We start from the raw sequence: 26354 nt of genomic DNA on the forward strand, positions 1-26354 counted from the left end.
CGCGCACTTTTTTATGTGCCCTACCCTGTTTATGCGCGCACATATTTATGCGCGCATATTTAAGCGCCCTACCCTGTATATGCGCACACATATTTATGCGCCCTACCCTGTATATACGCCCTACCCTGTATATGTGTGCACATATTTATGCGCGCACATATTTATGCGCGCACATATTTATCCGCGCAACCCTGTATATGTGCGCACATATTTATGCGCGCACATATTTATGGGCCCTACCCTGTATATGCGCGCACATATTTATGCGCCCTACCCTGTATATGCACGCACATATTTTTGTGCGCACATATTTTTGTGCGCACATATTTTTGTGCGCACATATTTTTGTGCGCACATATTTTTGTGCGCACATATTTTTGTGCGCACATATTTTTGTGCGCACATATTTTTGTGCGCACATATTTATGTGCCCTACTCTCTATATGCGCGCACCTATTTATGCGCGCACCTATTTATGCGCGCACCTATTTATGCGCGCACCTATTTATGCGCCCTACCCTGTACACGCGCACACATATTTATGCGCGCACATATTTATGCGCCCTACCCTGTATATACGCCCTACCCTGTATATGTGTGCACATATTTATGCGCGCACATATTTATCCGCGCAACCCTGTATATGTGCGCACATATTTATGCGCGCACATATTTATGGGCCCTACCCTGTATATGCGCGCACATATTTATGCGCCCTACCCTGTATATGTACGCACATATTTTTGTGCGCATATTTTTGTGCGCACATATTTTTGTGCGCACATATTTTTGTGCGCACATATTTTTGTGCGCACATATTTTTGTGCGCACATATTTTTGTGCGCACATATTTATGCGCGCACATATTTATGCGCGCACATATTTATGCGCGCACATATTTATGCGCGCACATATTTATGCGCGCACATATTTATGCGCGCACATATTTATGCGCGCACATATTTATGCGCGCACATATTTATGCGCGCACATATTTATGCGCGCACATATATATCCGCCCTACCCTGTATATGCGCCCTACCCTGTATATCTGTATATGCGCGCACATATATATGCGCGTACATATTTATGCACGCATAAGCTGTCCGAGACTGGCTTAGCACCGAGCGGTGGTTTGGGGAGGCCACTGGAGCAGCGCTGCTCCAGCAGCCTCCGCTCACGCTCAGGCAGAGAGCAAATCCTCTCAGTGCCTGCTCTCTGCCTGCGAATGGCGCTAAGCACCGCCCCCTTTGCTCCACCACGCCCCCTTTGCTCCGCCACGCCCCTTCGCTCCGTCCCCTCATCCGGGGGGGGGGGGGGGCGGCTTTCTGTAGTTCGCCTCGGGCGGCGAAAGGGATAGGTTCACCCCTGTATATGCGCGCACATATTTATGCACGCACATAAATATGCACGCACATATTTATGCGCCCTACCCTCTATATGCGCGCACATATTTATGCGCGCACCTATATATGCGCGCACCTATTTATGCGCGCACCTATTTATGCGCGCACCTATTTATGCGCGCACCTATTTATGCGTGCACCTATTTATGCGCGCACCTATTTATGCACCCTACCCTGTACACGCGCACACATATTTATGCGCGCACATATTTATGCGCCCTACCCTGTACATGCGAGCACATATTTATGCCCGCACATAAATATGCACGCACATATTTATGCGCCCTACCCTCTATATGCGCGCACATATTTATGTGCCCTACTCTCTATATGCGCGCACCTATTTATGCGCGCACGTATTTATGCGCGCACCTATTTATGCGCGCACCTATTTATGCGCGCACCTATTTATGCGCGCACCTATTTATGCGCGCACCTATTTATGCGCCCTACCCTGTACACGCGCACACATATTTATGTGCGCACATATTTATGCGCCCTACCCTGTATATGCGCGCTCATATTTATGCGGGCACATATTTATGCGCGCACATATTTATGCGCCCTACTCTGTATATGCGCGCACGTAATTATGCGCGCACATATTTATGCGCCCTACGCTGTATATGCGCGCACATATTTATGCCCTCCCTGGGGTCCTGACATAGCGCCGCCTGAAGCGCTCGCTTCAGGTCGCCTCATGGGACTCCGCCACGCCCCTTCACTCCACCCCCTCATCCGGGGGGGGGGGGGGGCTTTGTGTAGTTCGCCTCGGGCGGCGAAAGGGATAGGTTCACCCCTGTATATGCGCGCACATATTTATCCACGCACATATTTATTCACGCACAAATTTATGCGCCCTACCCTGTATATGCGCGCACATATTTATGCACGCACATATTTATGCGCCCTACCCTCTATATGCGCGCACATATTTATGCGCCCTACCATCTATATGCGCGCAGCTATTTATGCGCGCACCTATTTATGCGTGCACCTATTTATGCGCGCACCTATTTATGCGCGCACATATTTATGCGCCCTACCCTGTATATGCGCGCACATATTTATTATGCTTACATATATGCGCGCACATATATATGCGCCCTACCCTGTATATGCGCGCACTTTTTTATCTGCCCTACCCTGTTTCTGCGCGCACATATTTATGCGCGCACATATTTAAGCGCCCTACCCTGTATATGCGCACACATATTTATGCGCGCACATATTTATGCACCCTACCCTCATGCGCGGCACATATTTATGCACCCTACCCTGTATATGCGCGCACATATTTATGCACGCACAAATTTATGCGCCCTACCCTGTATATGCGCGCACATATTTATGCACGCACATATTTATGCACCCTACCCTGTATATGCGCGCACATATTTATGCGCGCACATATTTATGCGCGCACATATTTATGCGCGCACATATTTATGCGCGCACATATTTATGCGCGCACATAAATATGCACGCACATATTTATGCGCCCTACCCTCTATATGCGCGCACATATTTATGCGCTCTACCCTCTATATGCGCGCACCTATTTATGCGCGCACCTATTTATGCGCACACATATTTATGCGCCCTACCCTGTATATGCGCGCACATATTTATTATGCTTACATATATGCGCGAACATATATATGCCCTACCTTGTATATGCGCGCACATATTTATGCGCGCACTTTTTTATGCGCCCTACCCTGTATATGCGCACACATATTTATGCGCGCACATATTTATGCGCCCTACCCTGTATATGCGCGCACATATTTATTATAATTACATATATGCGCGCACATATATATGCGCCCTACCCTGTATATGCGTGCACATATTTATGCGCCCTACCCTGTATATACGCCCTACCCTGTATATGTGTGCACATATTTATGCGCGCACATATTTATGCGCGCACATATTTATCCGCGCAACCCTGTATATGTGCGCACATATTTATGCGCGCACATATTTATGGGCCCTACCCTGTATATGCGCGCACATATTTATGCGCCCTACCCTGTATATGCACGCACATATTTTTGTGCGCACATATTTATGGGCCCTACTCTCTATATGCGCGCACCTATTTATGCGCGCACCTATTTATGCGCGCACCTATTTATGCGCGCACCTATTTATGCGCGCACCTATTTATGCGCGCACCTATTTATGCGCGCACCTATTTGTGCGCGCACATATTTATGCGCCCTACCCTGTATATGCGCGCTCATATTTATGTGGGCACATATTTATGCGCGCACATATTTATGCGCCCTACTCTGTATATGCGCGCACGTAATTATGCGCGCACATATTTATGCGCCCTACCCTGTATATGCGCCCTACGCTGTATATGCGCGCACATATTTATGCCCTCTTTGGGGTCCTGACATAGCGCCGCCTGAAGCGCTCGCTTCAGGTCGCCTCATGGGACTCCGCCACGCCCCTTCACTCCACCCCCTCATCCGGGGGGGGGCTTTGTGTAGTTCGCCTCGGGCGGCGAAAGGGATAGGTTCACCCCTGTATATGCGCGCACATATTTATGCACGCACAAATTTATGCGCCCTACCCTGTATATGCGCGCACATATTTATGCACGCACATATTTATGCGCCCTACCCTCTATATGCGCGCACATATTTATGCGCCCTACCCTCTATATGCGCGCACCTATTTATGCGCGCACCTATTTATGCGCGCACCTATTTATGCGCGCACCTATTTATGCGCGCACCTATTTATGCGCCCTACCCTGTATATGCGCGCACATATTTATTATGCTTACATATATGCGCGCACATATATATGCGCCCTACCCTGTATATGCGCGCACATATTTATGCGCGCACTTTTTTATGTGCCCTACCCTGTTTATGCGCGCACATATTTATGCGCGCATATTTAAGCGCCCTACCCTGTATATGCGCACACATATTTATGCGCCCTACCCTGTATATACGCCCTACCCTGTATATGTGTGCACATATTTATGCGCGCACATATTTATGCGCGCACATATTTATCCGCGCAACCCTGTATATGTGCGCACATATTTATGCGCGCACATATTTATGGGCCCTACCCTGTATATGCGCGCACATATTTATGCGCCCTACCCTGTATATGCACGCACATATTTTTGTGCGCACATATTTTTGTGCGCACATATTTTTGTGCGCACATATTTATGCGCGCACATATTTATGCGCGCACATATTTATGCACCCTACCCTCATGCGCGCACATATTTATGCGCCCTACCCTGTATATGCGCGCACATATTTATGCACGCACATATTTATGCGCCCTACCCTGTATATGCGTGCACATATTTATGCGCGCACATATTTATGCGCGCACATATTTATGCGCGCACATATTTATGCGCGCACATATTTATGCACGCACAAATTTATGCGCCTTACCCTGTATATGCGCGCACATATATATGCACGCACATAAATATGCACGCACATATTTATGCGCCCTACCCTCTATATGCGCGCACATATTTATGCGCTCTACCCTCTATATGCGCGCACCTATTTATGCGCGCACCTATTTATGCGCACACATATTTATGCACCCTACCCTGTATATGCGCGCAAATATTTATGCGCACACATATTTATGCGCCCTACCCTGTATATGCGCACACATATTTATGCTCGCACATATTTATGCGCCCTACCCTGTATATGCGCGCACATATTTATTATGCTTACATATATGCGCGCACATATATATGCGCCCTACCCTGTATATGCGCGCACATATTTATGCGCGCACTTTTTTCTGTGCCCTACCCTGTATATGCGCGCACATATTTATGCGCGCACATATTTATGCGCCCTACCCTGTATATGCGCACACATATTTATGCGGGCACATATTTATGCACCCTACCCTCATGCGCGCACATATTTATGCGCCCTACCCTGTATGTGCGCGCACATATTTATGCGCCCTACCCTGTATATGCGCGCACATATTTTTGTGCGCACATATTTTTGTGCGCACATATTTTTGTGCGCACATATTTTTGCGCGCACATATTTTTGCGCGCACATATTTTTGCGCGCACATATTTATGCGCGCACATATATATCCGCCCTACCCTGTACCCTGTCCTGGACTGGCTTAGCACCGAGCGGTGGTTTGGGGAGGCCACTGGAGCAGCGCTGCTCCATCAGCCTCCCCTCACGCTCAGGAAGAGAGCAAGCCCGCGAACGGCGCTAAGCCCCGCCCCCTTTGCTCCACCATGCCCCCTTTGCTCCACCATGCCCCCTTTGCTCCGCCATGCCCCTTCACTCCGCCCCCTCATCCGGGGGGGGGGCTTTCTGTAGTTCGCCTCTGGCGGCGAAAGGGATAGGTTCACCCCTGTATATGCGCGCACATATTTATGAACGCACATATTTATTCACGCACAAATTTATGCGCCCCTACCCTGTATATGCGCGCACATATTTATGCACGCACATATTTATGCGCCCTACCCTGTATATGCGCACACATATTTATGCGCGCACATATTTATGCGAGCACATATTTATGCGCGCACAAATTTATGCGCCCTACCCTGTATATGCGCGCACATATTTATGCACGCACATAAATATGCACGCACATATTTATGCTCCCTACCCTCTATATGCGCGCACATATTTATGTGCTCTACCCTCTATATGCGCGCACCTATTTATGCGCGCACCTATTTATGAGCGCACATATTTATGCACCCTACCCTGTATATGGGCGCACATATTAATGCGCGCACATATTTATGCGCCCTACCCTGTATATGCGCACACATATTTATGCTCGCACATATTTATGCGCCCTACCCTGTATATGCGCGCACATATTTATTATGCTTACATATATGCGCGCACATATATATGCGCCCTACCCTGTATATGCGTGCACATATTTATGCGCCCTACCCTGTATATACGCCCTACCCTGTATATGTGTGCACATATTTATGCGCGCAACCCTGTATGTGTGTGCACATCTTTATGTGCGCACATATTTATGCGCCCTACCCTGTATATGCGCGCACATATTTATGCGCCCTACCCTGTATATGCGCCCTACCCTGTATATGCGCCCTACCCTGTATATCTGTATATGCGCGCACATATATATGCGCGCACATATTTATGCACGCACAAGCTGTCCTAGACTGGCTTAGCACCGAGCGGTGGTTTGGGGAGGCCACTGGAGCAGCGCTGCTCCAGCAGCCTCCGCTCACGCTCAGGCAGAGAGCAAATCCTCTCAGTGCCTGCTCTCTGCCTGCGAACGGCGCTAAGCACCGCCCCCTTTGCTCCGCCACGCCCCTTCGCTCCGTCCCCTCATCCGGGGGAGGGGGGCGGCTTTCTGTAGTTCGCCTCGGGCGGCGAAAGGGTTCACCCCTGTATATGCGCGCACATATTTATGCACGCACATATTTATTCGCGCACAAATTTATGCGCCCTACCCTGTATATGCGAGCACATATTTATGCTCGCACATAAATATGCACGCACCTATTTATGCACCTATTTATGCGCGCACCTATTTATGCGCGCACATATATATGCGCCCTACCCTGTATATGCGCGCTCATATTTATGCGGGCACATATTTATGCGCGTACATATTTATGCGCCCTACTCTGTATATGCGCGCACGTAATTATGCGCGCACATATTTATGCGCCCTACCCTGTATATGCGCCCTACCCTGTATATGCGCGCACATATTTAAGCCCTCCCTGGGGTCCTGACATAGCGCCGCCTGAAGCGCTCGCTTCAGGTCGCCTCATGGGACTCCGCCACACCCCTTCACTCCACCCCCTCATCCGGGGGCGGCGAAAGGGATAGGTTCACCCCTGTATATGCGCGCACATATTTATGCACGCACATATTTATTCACGCACAAATTTATGCGCCCTACCCTGTATATGCGCGCACATATTTATGCACGTACATATTTATGCGCCCTACCCTCTATATGCGCGCACATATTTATGCGCTCTACCCTCTATATGTGCGCACCTATTTATGCGCGCACCTATTTATGCGCACACATATTTATGCACCCTACCCTGTATATGCGGGCACATATTTATGCGGGCACATATTTATGCGGGCACATATTTATGCGGGCACATATTTATGCGCCCTACCCTGTATATGCGCGCACATATTTATTATGCTTACATATATGCGCAAACATATATATGCGCCCTACCCTGTATATGCGCGCACATATTTATGCGCGCACTTTTTTATGCGCCCTACCCTGTATATGCGCGCACATATTTATGCGCCCTACCCTGTATATGCGCACACATATTTATGCTCGCACATATTTATGCGCCCTACCCTGTATATGCGCGCACATATTTATGCGCGCACATATTTATGCGCCCTACCCTGTATATGTGCACACATATTTATACGGGCACATATTTATGCACCCTACCCTCATGCGCGCACATATTTATGCGCCCTACCCTGTATATGCGCGCACATATTTATGCGCCCTACCCTGTATATGCGCGCACATATTTTTGTGCGCACATATTTTTGTGCGCACATATTTTTGTGCGCACATATTTTTGTGCGCACATATTTTTGCGCGCAAATATTTTTGCGCGCACATATATATCCGCCCTACCCTGTACCCTGTCCTGGACTGGCTTAGCACCGAGCGGTGGTTTGGGGAGGCCACTGGAGCAGCGCTGCTCCAGCAGCCTCCCCTCACGCTCAGGAAGAGAGCAAGCCCGCGAACGGCGCTAAGCCCCGCCCCCTTTGCTCCACCATGCCCCCTTTGCTCCACCATGCCCCCTTTGCTCCGCCACGCCCCTTCACTCCGCCCCCTCATCCGGGGGGAGGGGGGGGGCTTTCTGTAGTTCGCCTCGAGCGGCGAAAGGGATAGGTTCACCCCTGTATATGCGCGCACATATTTATGAACGCACAGATTTATTCATGCACAAATTTATGCGCCCCTACCCTGTATATGCACGCACATATTTATGCACGCACATATTTATGCGCCCTACCCTGTATATGCGCGCACATATTTATGCGCGCACATATTTATGCGCGCACAAATTTATGCGCCCTACCCTGTATATGCGCGCACATATTTATGCGCGCACATATTTATGCGCGCACATATATATGCACGCACATAAATATGCACGCACATATTTATGCGCCCTACCCTCTATATGCGCGCACATATTTATGCGCTCTACCCTCTATATGCGCGCACCTATTTATGCGCGCACCTATTTATGAGCGCACATATTTATGCACCCTACCCTGTATATGCGGGCACATATTTATGCGGGCACATATTTATGCGGGCACATATTTATGCGCGCACATATTTATGCGCCCTACCCTTTATATGCGCGCACATATTTATTATGCTTACATATATGCGCGAACATATATATGCGCCCTACCCTGTATATGCGCGCACATATTTATGCGCGCACTTTTTTATGCGCCCTACCCTGTATATGCGCGCACATATTTATTCGCGCACATATTTATGCGCCCTACCCTGTATATGCGCACACATATTTATGCTCGCACATATTTATGCGCCCTACCCTGTATATGCGAGCACATATTTATTATGCTTACATATATGCGCGCACATTTATATGCGCCCTACCCTGTATATGCGTGCACATATTTATGCGCCCTACCCTGTATATACGCCCTACCCTGTATATGTGTGCACATATTTATGCGCGCACATATTTATGCGCGCACATATTTATCCACGCAACCCTGTATGTGTGCGCACATATTTATGCGCGCACATATTTATGCGCCCTACCCTGTATATGCGCACACATATTTATGCGCCCTACCCTGTATATGCACGCACATATTTTTGTGCGCACATATTTTTGTGCGCACATATTTATGCGCGCACATATTTATGCGCCCTACCCTGTATATGCGCACACATATTTATGCGCGCACATATTTATGCGCCCTACCCTGTATATGCGCGCACATATTTATGCGCCCTACCCTGTATATGCACGCACATATTTATGCGTGCACATATATATCCGCCCTACCCTGTATGTGCGCCCTACCCTGTATATCTGTATATGCGCGCACATATATATGCGCGCACATATTTATGCACGCACAAGCTGTCCTAGACTGGCTTAGCACCGAGCGGTGGTTTGGGGAGGCCACTGGAGCAGCGCTGCTCCAGCAGCCTCCGCTCACGCTCAGGCAGAGAGCAAATCCTCTCAGTGCCTGCTCTCTGCCTGCGAACGGCGCTAAGCACCGCCCCCTTTGCGCCACCACGCCCCCTTTGCTCCGCCACGCCCCTTCGCTCCGTCCCCTAATCCGGGGGGGGGGGGGGGGGGGGGGCGGCTTTCTGTAGTTCGCCTCGGGCGGCGAAAGGGATAGGTTCACCCCTGTATATGCGCGCACATATTTATGAACGCACATATTTATTCGCGCACAAATTTATGCGCCCTACCCTGTATATGCGAGCACATATTTATGCCCGCACATAAATATGCACGCACATATTTATGTGCCCTACCCTCTATATGCGCGCACCTATTTATGCGCGCACCTATTTATGCGCGCACCTATTTATGCGCGCACCTATTTATGCGCGCACCTATTTATGTGCGCACCTATTTATGCGCCCTACCCTGTACACGTGCACACATATTTATGCGCGCACATATTTATGCGCACTACCCTGTATATGCGGGCACATATTTATGCGGGCACATATTTATGCGGGCACATATTTATGCGCCCTACTCTGTATATGCGCGCACATAATTATGCGCGCACATATTTATGCGCCCTACCCTGTATATGCGCCCTACCCTGTATATGTGCGCACATATTTATGCCTTCCCTGGGGTCCTGACATAGCGCCGCCTGAAGCGCTCGCTTCAGGTCGCCTCATGGGACTCCGCCACGCCCCTTCACTCCACCCCCTCATCCGGGGGAGGGGGGGCTTTCTGTAGTTCGCCTCGGGCGGCGAAAGGGAAAGGTTCACCCCTGTATATGTGCGCACATATTTATGCACGCACATATTTATTCACGCACAAATTTATGCGCCCTACCCTGTATATGCGCGCACATATTTATGCACGCACATATTTATGCGCCCTACCCTCTATATGCGCGCACATATTTATGCGCCCTACCCTCTATGTGCGCGCACCTATTTATGCGCGCACCTATTTATGCGCGCACATATTTATGCACCCTATCCTGTATATGCGCGCACATATTTATGCGGGCACATATTTATGCGGGCACATATTTATGCGCCCTACCCTGTATATGCGCGCAAATATTTATTATGCTTACATATATGCGCGCACATATATATGCGCCCTACCCTGTATATGCGCGCACATATTTATGCGCGCACTTTTTTATGTGCCCTACCCTGTTTATGCGCGCACATATTTATGCGCGCACATATTTATGCGCCCTACCCTGTATATGCGCACACATATTTATGCGCGCACATATTTATGCGCGCACATATATATCCGCCCTACCCTATACCCTGTCCTGGAGTGGCTTAGCACCGAGCGGTGGTTTGGGGAGGCCAGTGGAGCAGCGCTGCTCCAGCAGCCTCCCCTCACGCTCAGGAAGAGAGCAAGCCCGCGAACGGCGCTAAGCCCCGCCGCCTTTGCTCCACCATGCCCCCTTTGCTACACCATGCCCCCTTTGCTCCTCCACGCCCCTTCACTCCGCCCCCTCATCCGGGGGGGGGGGGGGGCTTTCTGTAGTTCGCCTCGGGCGGCGAAAGGGATAGGTTCACCCCTGTATATGCGCGCACATATTTATGAACGCACATATTTATTCACGCACAAATTTATGCGCCCTACCCTGTATATGCGCGCACATATTTATGCACGCACATATTTATGCGCCCTACCCTGTATATGTGCACACATATTTATGCGCGCACATATTTATGCGAGCACATATTTATGCGCGCACAAATTTATGCGCCCTACCCTGTATATGCGCGCACATATTTATGTGCGCACATATATATGCACGCACATAAATATGCACGCACATATTTATGCGCCCTACCCTCTATATGCGCGCACATATTTATGCGCTCTACCCTCTATATGCGCGCACCTATTTTTGCGCGCACCTATTTATGAGCGCACATATTTATGCACCCTACCCTGTATATGCGTGCACATATTTATGCCCTCCCTGGGGTCCTGACATAGCGCCGCCTGAAGCGCTCGCTTCAGGTCGCCTCATGGGACTCCGCCACGCCCCTTCACTCCGCCCCCTCATCCGGGGGGGGGGGGGGCTTTCTGTAGTTCGCCTCGGGCGGCGAAAGGGATAGGTTCACCCCTGTATATGCGCGCACATATTTATGCACGCACATATTTTTGCGCCCTACCCTCTATATGCGCGCACCTATTTATGCGCCCTACCCTGTATATGCGCGCACATATTTATGCGCGCACTTTTTTATGTGCCCTACCCTGTATATGCGCGCACATATTTATGCGCGCACATATTTATGCGCCCTACCCTGTATATGCGCGCACATATATTTGCGCGCACATATTTTTGCACCCTACCCTCATGCGCGCACATATTTATGCGCCCTACCCTTTATATGCGCGCACATATTAATGCGCCCTACCCTGTATATGCGCGCACATATATTTGCGCACACATATTTTTGCGCGCACATATATATCCGCCCTACCCTGTACCCTGTCCTGGACTGGCTTAGCACCGAGCGGTGGTTTGGGGGGGCCACTGGAGCAGCGCTGCTCAAGCAGCCTCCCCTCACGCTCAGGCAGAGAACAAGCCCGCGAACGGCGCTAAGCCCCGCCCCCTTTGCTCCACCATGCCCCCTTTGCTCCACCATGCCCCGTTTGCTCCGCCACGCCCCTTCACTCCGCCCCCTCATCCGGGGGGGGGGGGGGCTTTCTGTAGTTCGCCTCGGGCGGCGAAAGGGATAGGTTCATCCCTGTATATGCGCGCACATATTTATGCACGCACAAATTTATGCGCCCTACCCTGTATATGCGCCCACATATTTATGCACGCACATATTTATGCGCCCTACCCTGTATATGCGCACACATATTTATGCGAGCACATATTTATGCTAGCACAAATTTATGCGCCCTACCCTGTATATGCGCGCACATATTTATGCGCGCACATATATATGCACGCACATAAATATGCACGCACATATTTATGCGCCCTACCCTCTATATACGCGCACCTATTTATGCGCGCACCTATTTATGCGCGCACCTATTTATGCGCACACATATTTATGCGCCCTACCCTGTATATGCGCGCACATATTTATGCACGCACATATTTATGCGCCCTACCCTGTATATGTGCACACATATTTATGCGCGCACATATTTATGCGAGCACATATTTATGCGCGCACAAATTTATGCGCCCTACCCTGTATATGCGCGCACATATTTATGTGCGCACATATATATGCACGCACATAAATATGCACGCACATATTTATGCGCCCTACCCTCTATATGCGCGCACATATTTATGCGCTCTACCCTCTATATGCGCGCACCTATTTTTGCGCGCACCTATTTATGAGCGCACATATTTATGCACCCTACCCTGTATATGCGCGCACATATTTATGCCCTCCCTGGGGTCCTGACATAGCGCCGCCTGAAGCGCTCGCTTCAGGTCGCCTCATGGGACTCCGCCACGCCCCTTCACTCCGCCCCCTCATCCGGGGGGGGGGGGGGCTTTCTGTAGTTCGCCTCGGGCGGCGAAAGGGATAGGTTCACCCCTCTATATGCGCGCACCTATTTATGCGCGCACCTATTTATGCGCGCACCTATTTATGCGCGCACCTATTTATGCGCGCACCTATTTATGCGCCCTACCCTGTATATGCGCGCGCGCACGCACATATTTATGCGCGCACATATTTATGCGCCCTACCCTGTATATGCGCACACATATTTATGCGCGCACATATTTATGCACCCTACCCTCATGCGCGCACATATTTATGCGCCCTACCCTTTATATGCGCGCACATATTTATGCGCCCTACCCTGTATTTGCGCGCACATATATTTGCGCGCACATATTTTTGCGCGCACATATATATCCGCCCTACCCTGTACCCTGTCCTGGACTGGCTTAGCACCGAGCGGTGTTTTGGGGGGGCCACTGGAGCAGCGCTGCTCAAGCAGCCTCCCCTCACGCTCAGGCAGAGAACAAGCCCGCGAACGGCGCTAAGCCCCGCCCCCTTTGCTCCACCATGCCCCCTTTGCTCCGCCACGCCCCTTCACTCCGCCCCCTCATCCGGGGGGGGGGGCTTTCTGTAGTTCGCCTCGGGCGGCGAAAGGGATAGGTTCACCCCTGTATATGCGCGCACATATTTATGCACGCACAAATTTATGCGCCCTACCCTGTATATGCGCGCACATATTTATGCACGCACATATTTATGCGCCCTACCCTGTATATGCGCACACATATTTATGCGCGCACAAATTTATGCGCGCACAAATTTATGCGCCCTACCCTGTGTATGCGCGCACATATTTATGCGCGCACATATATATGCACGCACATAAATATGCACGCACATATTTATGCGCCCTACCCTCTATATGCGCGCACATATTTATGCGCTCTACCCTCTATATACGCGCACCTATTTATGCGCGCACCTATTTATGCGCACACATATTTATGCACCCTACCCTGTATATGCGGGCACATATTTATGCGGGCACATATTTATGCGGGCACATATTTATGCGGGCACATATTTATGCGCCCTACCCTGTATATGCGCGCACATATTTATTATGCTTACATATATGCGCGAACATATATATGCGCCCTACCCTGTATATGCGCGCACATATTTATGCGCGCACTTTTTTATGCGCCCTACCCTGTATATGCGCGCACATATTTATGCGCGCACATATTTATGCGCCCTACCCTGTATATGCGCACACATATTTATGCTCGCACATATTTATGCGCCCTACCCTGTATATGCGCGCACATATTTATGCGCCCTACCCTGTATATGCGCACACATATTTATGCGGGCACATATTTATGCACCCTACCCTCATATGCGCACATATTTATGCGCCCTACCCTGTATATGCGCACACATATTTATGCGCCCTACCCTGTATATGCGCGCACATATTTTTGTGCGCACATATTTTTGTGCGCACATATCTTTGTGCGCACATATCTTTGTGCGCACATATTTATGCGCGCACATATTTATGCGCGCACATATTTATGCGCGCACATATTTATGCGCGCACATATTTATGCGCGCACATATATATCCGCCCTACCCTGTACCCTGTCCTGGACTGGCTTAGCACCGAGCGGTGGTTTGGGGAGGCCACTGGAGCAGCGCTGCTCTAGCAGCCTCCCCTCATGCTCAGGAAGAGTGCAAGCCCGCGAACGGTGCTAAGCCCCGCCCCCTTTGCTCCACCATGCCCCCTATGCTCCACCATGCCCCCTTTGCTCCGCCACACCCCTTCACTCCGCCCCCTCATCCGGGGGGGGGGTGGCTTTCTGTAGTTCGCCTCGGGCGGCGAAAGGGATAGGTTCACCCCTGTATATGCGCGCACATATTTATGAACGCACATATTTATTCACGCACAAATTTATGCGCCCCTACCCTGTATATGCGCGCACATATTTATGCACGCACATATTTATGCGCTCTACCCTCTATATGCGCGCACCTATTTATGCGCGCACCTATTTATGAGCACACATATTTATGCACCCTACCCTGTATATGCGCACACATATTTATGCCCTCCCTGGGGTCCTGACATAGCGCCGCCTGAAGCGCTCGCTTCAGGTCGCCTCATGGGACTCCACCACGCCACTTCACTCCACCCCCTCATCCGGGGGGGGGTGGCTTTCTGTAGTTCGCCTCGGGCGGCGAAAGGGATAGGTTCACCCCTGTATATGCGCGCACATATTTATGAACGCACATATTTATTCACGCACAAATTTATGCGCCCCTACCCTGTATATGCGCGCACATATTTATGCGCCCTACCCTCTATATGCGCGCACCTATTTATGCGCGCACCTATTTATGCGCCCTACCCTGTATATGCGCGCACATATTTATGCGCGCACATATATATGCACGCACATAAATATGCACGCACATATTTATGCGCCCTACCCTCTATATGCGCGCACATATTTATGCGCTCTACCCTCTATATGCGCGCACCTATTTATGCGCGCACCTATTTATGAGCGCACATATTTATGCACCCTACCCTGTATATGCGCACACATATTTATGCCCTCCCTGGGGTCCTGACATAGCGCCGCCTGAAGCGCTCGCTTCAGGTCGCCTCATGGGACTCCGCCACGCCCCTTCACTCCACCCCCTCATCCGGGGGGGGGGCTTTCTGTAGTTCGCCTCGGGCGGCGAAAGGGATAGGTTCACCCCTATATATGCGCGCACATATTTATGCACGCACATATTTATTCACGCACAAATTTATGCGCCCTATCCTGTATATGCACGCACATATTTATGCATGCACATATTTATGCGCCCTACCCTCTATATGCGCGCACATATTTATGCGCCCTACCCTCTATATGCGCGCACCTATTTATGCGCGCACCTATTTATGCACCCTACCCTGTATATGCGCGCACATATTTATGCGCGCACATATTTATGCGGGCACATATTTATGCGCCCTATTCTGTATATGCGCGCACATATTTATTATGCTTACATATATGCGCGCACATATATATGCGCCCTACCCTGTATATGCGCGCACATATTTATGCGCGCACTTTTTTATGTGCCCTACCCTGTATATGCGCGCGCGCACATATTTATGCGCGCACATATTTATGCGCCCTACCCTGTATATGCGCACACATATTTATGCGCGCACATATTTATGCACCCTACCCTCATGCGCGCACATATTTATGCACCCTACCCTGTATATGCACGCACATATTTATGCGCCCTACCCTCTATATGCGCGCACATATTTATGCGCTCTACCCTCTATATGCGCGCACCTATTTATGAGCGCATATATTTATGCACCCTACCCTGTATATGCGCACACATATTTATGCCCTCCCTGGGGTCCTGACATAGCGCCGCCTGAAGCGCTCGCTTCAGGTCGCCTCATGGGACTCCGCCACGCCCCTTCACTCCACCCCCTCATCCGGGGGGGGGGGCTTTCTGTAGTTCGCCTCGGGCGGCGAAAGGGATAGGTTCACCCCTATATATGCGCGCACATATTTATGCACGCACATATTTATTCACGCACAAATTTATGCGCCCTATCCTGTATATGCACGCACATATTTATGCATGCACATATTTATGCGCCCTACCCTCTATATGCGCGCACATATTTATGCGCCCTACCCTCTATATGCGCGCACCTATTTATGCGCGCACCTATTTATGCACCCTACCCTGTATATGCGCGCACATATTTATGCGCGCACATATTTATGCGGGCACATATTTATGCGCCCTACCCTGTATATGCGCGCACATATTTATTATGCTTACATATATGCGCGCACATATATATGCGCCCTACCCTGTATATGCGCGCACATATTTATGCGCGCACTTTTTTATGTGCCCTACCCTGTATATGCGCGCGCGCACATATTTATGCGCGCACATATTTATGCGCCCTACCCTGTATATGTGCACACATTTATGCGCGCACATATTTATGCGGGCACATATTTATGCGCCCTACCCTGTATATGCGCGCACATATTTATGCGCCCTACCCTGTATATGCGCGCCCCCTTTGCTCAGCCACTCCCCTTCGCTCCACCCCCTCATCCGGGGGGGGGGGGGCTTTCTGTAGTTCGCCTCGGGCGGCGAAAGGGATAGGTTCACCCCTGTATCTATCTATCTATCTATCTATCTATCTATCTATCTATCTATCCATCATCCTATAGACACTGTCCTCACTATTTTCACACATTTATGTTTTTTCCCCCATTTTCTTGCAGATCATCTTGACCAGGCCTTTGACATTATATGTGACAATGTTGGGAAGGAATGGAAGAGACTGATTCGGATTCTCGGGGTTTCAGATGTAATAATGGATCGAGTGATCGATGCAAACCGCTATGACATGCGAGAGCAGCTGATGCAGTGCCTGAGGGAGTGGAAGAAAATGAAGAAAGATGGCGCCACCATATCAGTCCTGGTGAAGGCCTTAGAGGACTGCAGAATGCGACTAGTGTCAGAGAAGCTCAGCACAGCCATTAACCTCAGTCATGGCACATCATAAGGCACCGATACCCTCCAGACTCTGACATGGTGCACTATGAATTGTCATGGAACAAGATCTGTGATTGTTATATTTGTTTACTACCTGCAGCTGTCACTAGGGGGCGCTCACTGTACACAGATTTATGGAACTTCCCTTGAGCTACACAGCAAGCTGGAGATGACTAAATGCATTAGAATCCATCAAAGCGCTTGTCTGATAACTCAGATAACTTATAGGTTTTATATGTGTCCTCATCATGTAACAAGCAATAAAAATCATGAAAAACTAAATATATGTTACAAATACAGCAAAAGCGCCTGTAAATCACTATGTTTCGGGTTAGAGACTAAATTGCAGCCTTTAGAGCCGTATTCACAATTCTGCAGGTTTCAGTGCAACATACCACAATAGTGAGCGCAGCTCTGGAGTATAATACAGGATAAGTAATGTAATGTATGTACACAGTGACTGCAGCAGCAGAATAGTGAGCGCAGCTCTGGAGTATAATACAGGATAAGTAATGTAATGTATGTACACAGTGACTGTACCAGCAGAATAGTGAGCGCAGCTCTGGAGTATAATGCAGGATATAACTTAGGACATGATAAGTAATGTAATGTTGATGACTACAACTAGTTCCCACTTTGTGATCGTACAGACCAGCTGCAGGTTTCTCTACATAGACTATGACAACTTTAACTAATCCTTGACTAGTACCTGGGTAAACACTTCAAATAAGATCATTGTAATGTGATGTGATCCATTGGTTATATGTACACTGCTGCAGACTACGTTGGTGCTATATAAATATAGATCCTTTATTAAGAGCTGCCTTTGGTTCTTTCTTTACATCTCAGACTACAAGACAATCTAATCTGATGTGAAGAAGAAGCACAGCCATTACTTGATGCCTTTTCTGGATTAATAAAAGGTCCTCTATTATTTGTTCATTGAACAGCGCCACCGCCATCAAAGGGCTATGGCTGGTACTGTAGTCACTTACACGGGGCTGTGTTGCTATGCATAGATAATTATAGCCATAGTACTGTATAGTCAGCAGCCCGATTTTGCTGGATGTCATACCACATTTAGCCTCTAGGTGGCACTTATGTCCCACCAGCATTGACAGATGGGATCCAGACATCAGAATAGTTGTTTATGTAACACAATTAATGAGACCAAAGAAGAAATAATGATTATACGGGTGTAGAATATGGATTATGGGCTCCTTCCACTCAAGGGCGATGCATTGCATCTAGTCTGAGTGGCCGGCATGCCATGGCTAACATATGGCAGCACTTTGTGATTGTGAAAAGCTGGGTAAATGTCATGGTTTTAGTAATAATTTTATATTGCCTTAAAATACAAATTATACAGCGACCACTAGAGGGAGCTCAATGCATACAGATATATACAGCTACCATTAGGGGGAGCTCACTGCATACAGATATTCTTTTCTGTATGTTGCCTTTCCCTTTCTCTAATGTGGCCGAGAGGTGACGCGATTGTCATCACACATCCTTTGTCGGTATTTGTTTGTTTGGAAGTTTCAGTTGGGCGTGTCCGTTGAGGTGGGTGGAGGTTCTTTCTATCTCCCTGGGTGCCCACCCGGCCATTGAATAGGGAGTAGCAATCGACGCATTGCCCACTGGGTGTTTCCTTTTCTTCCTTTCCTAGGTGGGCGTGGAAAAGAGCCTATTCGGCACACTCTATGCGCAAGATCACAGAGAAGTATGCGCATCGGCGAGAGGCAGATTGGTTGTCTCTGCGTTCGGGCCGGGTAAGTAGTCCATCAGTGTCTCCCTGTCCGGGCGGGCATGGGTTACACACTACCCCATATCTTATGTGCGCAGAGTCATGATGAGCTATGCGTGTCGGCAGGATGCCGATTGGTAGTTTCCTGCTTCTGGGCTATGCGAGTTGTTTACAGGTAAATGTCGGCGCGTTACGGATTGGTTATTTATTTTTTCTCTTTAGGTGCCATTTGTTTATGTTGTAGTTCTCCTTCAGGTCCGTCCTGAAGCAGTGAGACTTTTTTGTGATTGGTCTATTTGGTGATTGACATACGAGTTTCCCAATCTAATTCAACTTGAGTGATGTATTTAAAGCACATGGAGTGTAACATATGGTATTGCATATTAGGCTTGAAAAAGCGTTTGATAACGCGAAACGGCTGTTGCCTTTTTTTCTTTGCCAATTATGTCATCTTTCCCTCCCTGAGGACTTGTTTTATTATGTTCAAATAAAAGAAATACTTTTTATATAAAGAAAAGATTTGCCGTCTACTGATTGGTGAGTGCCCACACATATCTTTATTGCTCTATTTTTGCAACTGTTTTTTCTAAGGGTTGTGAGCACCACTTTTTGTCAGAAAAGGTTTCCGACCCAAGAGATTTCACCTTTCACAGTGGATTATCATTTTGCTGTTGTTTTTGGAGCGAGCGGTGCCGTCTACTTTTGCTCTTTGTTTCTGGCTAAAACAGTTTGCCATTTCCCTATAGGGAATTGTAGAAATATGTGTGAAGCGAGCTCCCTCTAGTGGCAACTGCAGTACACATGTAGCAATTCCATGCCGTGCGCAGGCACCGTAAGTGTCCCAGGATCACATACCCAATGCATGAAAAAAAAGCTTAGATTTTGTCCAGAGAAAATGATACTAAATAAATGACCACAGGGAGGATCCGGGCCGGCTGACTACGGTTCATGGCACGCTCCAGGACTTGGCATTGCACCCCGGAATACATTGGCCGGCATCATGTATCAGGTTCCTCCACATTTCAGATGATTCCGTCTTCTCCGCTGCCGTATCTGATTCATATTTGGCTTTTTGCCTAGAAGTCTAAATTTGCCAAAAATAGCTGATCTAAAGCTGAGCTGACACGTTCAGTAGATGAGACCCTGCAGAGGATTGTGGGACTGTCCGCCATCATTGTGTTACAGGGAAACAGATGTTTTCTATTGTTATGGAGCCTATGAGCCAGGGGAGAACCGTATTCCTGCACTGACATTGCTATTCACGTATAGCCATAGGGGGTGCAGGAGTAGTCACTACACCCAGGTCCTGAGGCCTGAGGGGCACAACCGGCCCACCGGCTACATAGAAGATTCCAGCATTATAACTGGTGCAAGGCCAAAGGTCATGTTATAAAATCTGCATGGATCTGATCGGATTCTGATATTTTCCTGGCAGATACCTGCAGCTAGGGGGCGCTCACTACATAAAGATTCATACAGCTATGAGTCAGTTCAGTATAGCTGTATATGTCTATATGGAGTGAGCGCCCCCTGGTGAGGCGTGGTGAGAAACAGCCAAAAGTTGTAACTGGGAGAACAGGCCAAGGGACAAGGCACAGAGCCAGCTGGAGATACCTGACCCCGTATATATGTACGTATGTACCTAACTCTGTATGTACCTAACCCTATATGTACCTAACTCTGCATATATACAACTCTATATGTACCTATAACTCAACCCTGTATGTAGCCAACCCTGTAAGTACCCATCCTTTTATGCATCGAACCCTGTATGTACCCATAACCCAACTCTTTTTGTACCTGACCCTGTATGTACCCAACTTTGTATTTTCCTGACCATGTATGTCCCTAACCCTGTGTGAACCTGACTCTGTATGTACCCCACCTTGTATGCACTTTATACAGTATATACACTGAACTCTGTACATACTGGAGCCTGACTGTATCCAAACCTGTAACCAACTCTGTATGTACCTGACCCTGTACTTAGCTGACTCTGTATATAACAAGTCTTCTACAATCCTGTTCCTTTGCTCCTGTAGGTTACTTTCATAGTAATACTCTTCTACAACCAGTAGGGGGGGCACTTTATATAAGACTGATGTTTAATCCAGAAATAGAAGATAATTGATGGTAATAAACACAAGATGATCCATCAGAAGGCGACGTGTCCTGACATAACCTGTCATTGTACTGACAGCGACATCACCAGCTCAAGACACATGTCACTTACTGTCACATCCAGACGTCTCACAACACAATGATAAACAACCGCAGACCGAGACAACAATGTCTGAGACGGAGATTGTCACAAATTATACCTATAAGTATATATATATGTATACATCTGTACAGTGTGTGTGCTCATTGTGTCATAGATCAACAAACCACATAATAAAAGGCTAGATGATAGATAGATAGATAGATAGATAGATAGATAGGAGATAGATAGATAGGAGATAGATAGATAGATAGATAGATAGATAGATAGATAGATAGGAGATAGATAGATAGGAGATAGATAGATAGGAGATAGATAGATAGGAGATAGATAGATAGGAGATAGATAGATAGGAGATAGATAGATAGGAGATAGATAGGAGATAGATAGATAGATAGATAGATAGGAGATAGATAGATAGGAGATAGATAGAGAGATAGATAGATAGATAGATAGGAGACAGAGATAGATAGATAGATAGATAGATAGATAGGAGACAGAGATAGATAGATAGATAGATAGATAGATAGATAGGAGACATAGATAGATAGGAGACAGATAGATAGATAGATAGATAGATAGGAGACATAGATAGATAGATAGATAGATAGATAGATAGATAGATGACAGATAGATAGATAACACAATGATAAACAACCGCAGACCGAGACACCAATGTCTGAGACGGAGATTGTCACAAATTATACCTATAAGTATATATATATGTATACATCTGTACAGTGTGTGTGCTCATTGTGTCATAGATCAACAAACCACATAATAAAAGGCTAGATGATAGATAGATAGATAGATAGATAGATAGATAGATAGATAGGAGATAGATAGATAGCTATATAGGAGATAGATAGATAGATAGATAGATAGATAGGAGATAAATAGATAGATAGATAGATAGATAGATAGGAGATAGATAGATAGATAGATAGATAGGAGATAGATAGATAGATAGATAGGAGATAGATAGATAGATAGATAGGAGATAGATAGATAGATAGATAGATAGATAGATAGATAGATAGATAGATAGATAGATAGGAGACATAGATAGATAGATAGATAGATAGATAGATAGATAGATAGATAGATAGATAGGAGATAGATAGATAGATAGGAGATAGATAGATAGATAGGAGACAGATAGATAGATAGAGAGAGATAGAAGATAGATAGATAGGAGATAGATAGATAGATAAATAGGAGATCGATAGATAGATAGATAGATAGATAGATAGATAGGAGATAGATATTAGGAAATAACATTATCATTTGTCATTGTCTTAAACTTCTCTTTTTTTCTTGACATTTTGATCTATACTTTCGGACTCTGGAGACTCTTAGTGGGAGCCTTGACAAGGAGGACATTGTGTCTTCGGGATCAGTGTGCAGAGACAGCTGTTGCTCCTTCAAGTGGAGTTTTTGGAATTCCACATAGCGCACATTCCTTCTATCTACCTGCAGTAACAGACAGATGGCCGCGGCTCCCAGGACTGTCAGATACTGGAGAATCCATGGAGAATACATAGAAGGTGATCACAGGTCGGACCGGCCCAGTAGAGTACCAGAGGATCCTTGGTTCTGGCGCCGCTACCCCCGGCCATCATGAAGGATCACCTTTAGGCTTCCTTACAATAAGGAATTGTGTGCTTGCAACAATCCTAAGGGATCGTACAGAATTGTGATGTCTTACTTACAGCGCCCCCACCTGTCCATGGGTTGTACGTGGTACTGCAGCTCAACCACATTAACTGCATGTGGCTGCGCAGAAATAACACGCACAACCTGAGGACAGGGGTGGCGCTATTTTTTAAATAAAGCATCCATGTTTTCTAGTCCTGGATCTGTGACCACCCTATATCGCCCACTCCCCTTTGGTACAGCGCAGAGATTTCTGTTCCTGGAAATCTGAGGTATAATATCTGAGATCAGGAACTTTGGTTGTGACGTCAGAATATTTGGCTTTGAGGTGATATTTCAGATATGTCAGGACCCCGGGGCACATCGCTGCAGCTTCGTACCTGACCTTTCTGATGAGATCTGCAGATACAGTCAGCGCCTGCTGCAGATTTTGGTGAGGGTTGCCAATAAGAAAAAAATTTGCACAGGAAAAGTGAGTTTAGCTTCCATGACGACTGCAAAACAAAACCTATGAAATATGACGGCCCTGAACACGCGCCATGAGGATCTGTAACTGGACCCGCGTGTTAGTACACTGCATTACTTGTTCTCACCGCCCCATCCAAAATACATGTTCTCCCGTAGTGAGAGGTCCTGCACCGGACAGGGCCAACATGGGCGGACGCAAAGCTCCATGTCCCTTTGTACCCCCATAGTGTAAGTGGCTGCATAGTATAAGGTCACCTATAGACCCTATAGTATAATCCCTCCTCATTGTGGCCCCCACATTATAATGTCCCCTCAATGTGGCCCCCATAGAATAATACCCCCTCAATGTGGCCCCCATAGTATAATGTCCCCTCAATGTGGCCCCCATAGTATAATACCCCTCAATGTGGCCCCCATAGTATAATACCCCTCAATGTGGCCCCCATAGTATAATACCCCTCAATGTGGCCCCCATAGTATAATGTCCCCTTTTAATGTAGCTCTCAGTCTATAATATCCCCTAACTATAACCCCCACGTTATAACGCCCCCCTTAATGTGTCACCCACTTTATATTGTCCACTTTAATGTGACCCCCACCGTATGACTTCTCCCTTCATTTCGCCTACACAATATAACGTCCCCCTTATGGTGCCCACCAGGGTGTAATTTGGGCCCATGGTATAATTCTCCCATTAATATGCCCCCCCCACATTATAATGCTACCTCATTATGGCCCCCCAGAGTATAATGTCCTTCTTAATATAGCTCCCTCTGATTAATGCCCCCTTTAATATGACCCCCACTGTGTAATGTCCCCCTCAATGTGGCCCCCACATTATAAGGTCCCCTAAATATGACTCCCACGGTATAATGCCCCCTTAATGTTATTCCCACAGTATAATGTTCTCCTAATGTGGCCCACACGGTATAATGTTCCTCTTAATTTAGCCCCCACAGTAAAATGTCCCCCTAATTGTTCCCCCCAGGGTATAATGTCCCCCCTAATTGTGCCCCCACTGTATAATTCCCTCTCCTAATATGACTCCCACTGTATAACATCTCCCTTGTTATAGCCCCCACAGTATAATGTCCCTCTTTAGTTCCCTTCGTTTAATGCCCCCTTAATGTGCCCTCGCTGTAAAATGATGCCCCCACAGAAAAAAAACATCAACCAAAAAGACCCCCCTAATTTTCACCTCTTTCCAGTTTCTCTCCGCTCTCCTCTGCTGACAACTCTGAAGCAGCAGGTCCGATGTACAGTTGTCACACCTCCCACCATCCGGGACAGCACCCAGAATTTGGGACTGTCCCACTGAATCAGGAGGGTTGGGAGTCAGGCACGGGCAGTGGGAGTCAGACCCCTTCCCATCTGCCGATCCTCAGTAGGAAAGACTTGTACAATCCCTTTAATACACTGACAGTGTCATTGTCAGGAGGATTAATTCCCTTCCACGGTAGTTGTCAGGTATGGGGGGGGGAGGGGGATGGATCTGTACTCGTCACATGAAAGAGACCTCACCTACCCAGGCTTAAAGGGACGCAAATGCCAAAATAATTACAGCCTGTAGAGTAAGACAGACACCTCTGCTTCCCCTCCATTAGTGTTACAGACAAGTCATTATAGTCGTGTCTACTGAGAATTCACGTGTCTCACGCTACGTCTATAGAACTGTGGGTCAGAGGTCACTGCTGTCTCCCATCTATTAACATGGGGCGCACATTATAATGTGCGGGGGCATTATACTGCCTAGGATCTGAGCTGGGAGCGTTATACAATGTGTGGGCTGTGGTAGTCCAGCCCCATGTGATACAGACAGTCTGGACCCTCTATTATAACCCAAAACTGAGGGGCTAGAAAGGCATCGGTGAAGAAACAGACACATACAACCCATAGATTTCAATGGGCACCATGTAATGCTTGTTTTGTCCTGTGGGGGTGCTGCAGAAAAATGAAACACTTGCATCCAGGTTCCTGAACAGATTACAGTTGCTTGGGACACCCTGTAAGCACCTGAATTTTAGGTGTACAACCCCTTTAACTACAGACTGAGCTGCAGAATCTAGCGAAGCCTCAATAATAGTGAGCATCCTCTACAATATATGGACATTGCAGGATTTTCTATCTGAGGCCTGGGGGGCTTCGGGGGGAGGGATACCATCTCTATAGAGGTTTTAATGGAAGCAGGCAGCGACTACGTCTCCTGATGGCTGCCCTCCGGCTTCTTGCTTTTTTTCTTCCCGTATCTCACTCCGCAGATCTGTGTAAAGGGATAAAGCCGGGTCAGGTCCATCTAGTAATAGGGGAGGGGGGTGACTTTCTATGTTGCCCCTGCGATATTTCAAGTCTACCCTCCAATGTGAAGCTGTTCACGTCTGAAAATCCAGGGTGGAGAAATAGGCGCCAAATTTAAGGGTGGTACGGTGGTGAAATAAAATTTATTAAAAGGAGGAGGGGTCTTGCGAAA

General features: G+C 47.8%; 1 protein-coding gene across 1 annotated transcript in view; it reads left to right on the plus strand.

Moving 5' to 3' along the window:
• FADD (Fas associated via death domain) overlaps positions 1-18628 on the plus strand; it is a 40948-nt gene extending 22320 nt beyond the window's left edge. The window contains exon 2 of the mRNA XM_075283635.1: positions 17522-18628. Within this exon, the coding sequence (XP_075139736.1) occupies positions 17522-17805 (284 nt within the window). The 3' untranslated portion in view covers positions 17806-18628. The remainder of the gene's footprint in view (positions 1-17521) is intronic.
• Positions 18629-26354: the final 7726 nt, after the last annotated feature.

The sequence above is a fragment of the Leptodactylus fuscus genome, chromosome 7, assembly GCF_031893055.1.
Source record: "Leptodactylus fuscus isolate aLepFus1 chromosome 7, aLepFus1.hap2, whole genome shotgun sequence".
Classification (NCBI taxonomy): Eukaryota; Metazoa; Chordata; class Amphibia; order Anura; family Leptodactylidae; genus Leptodactylus; species Leptodactylus fuscus.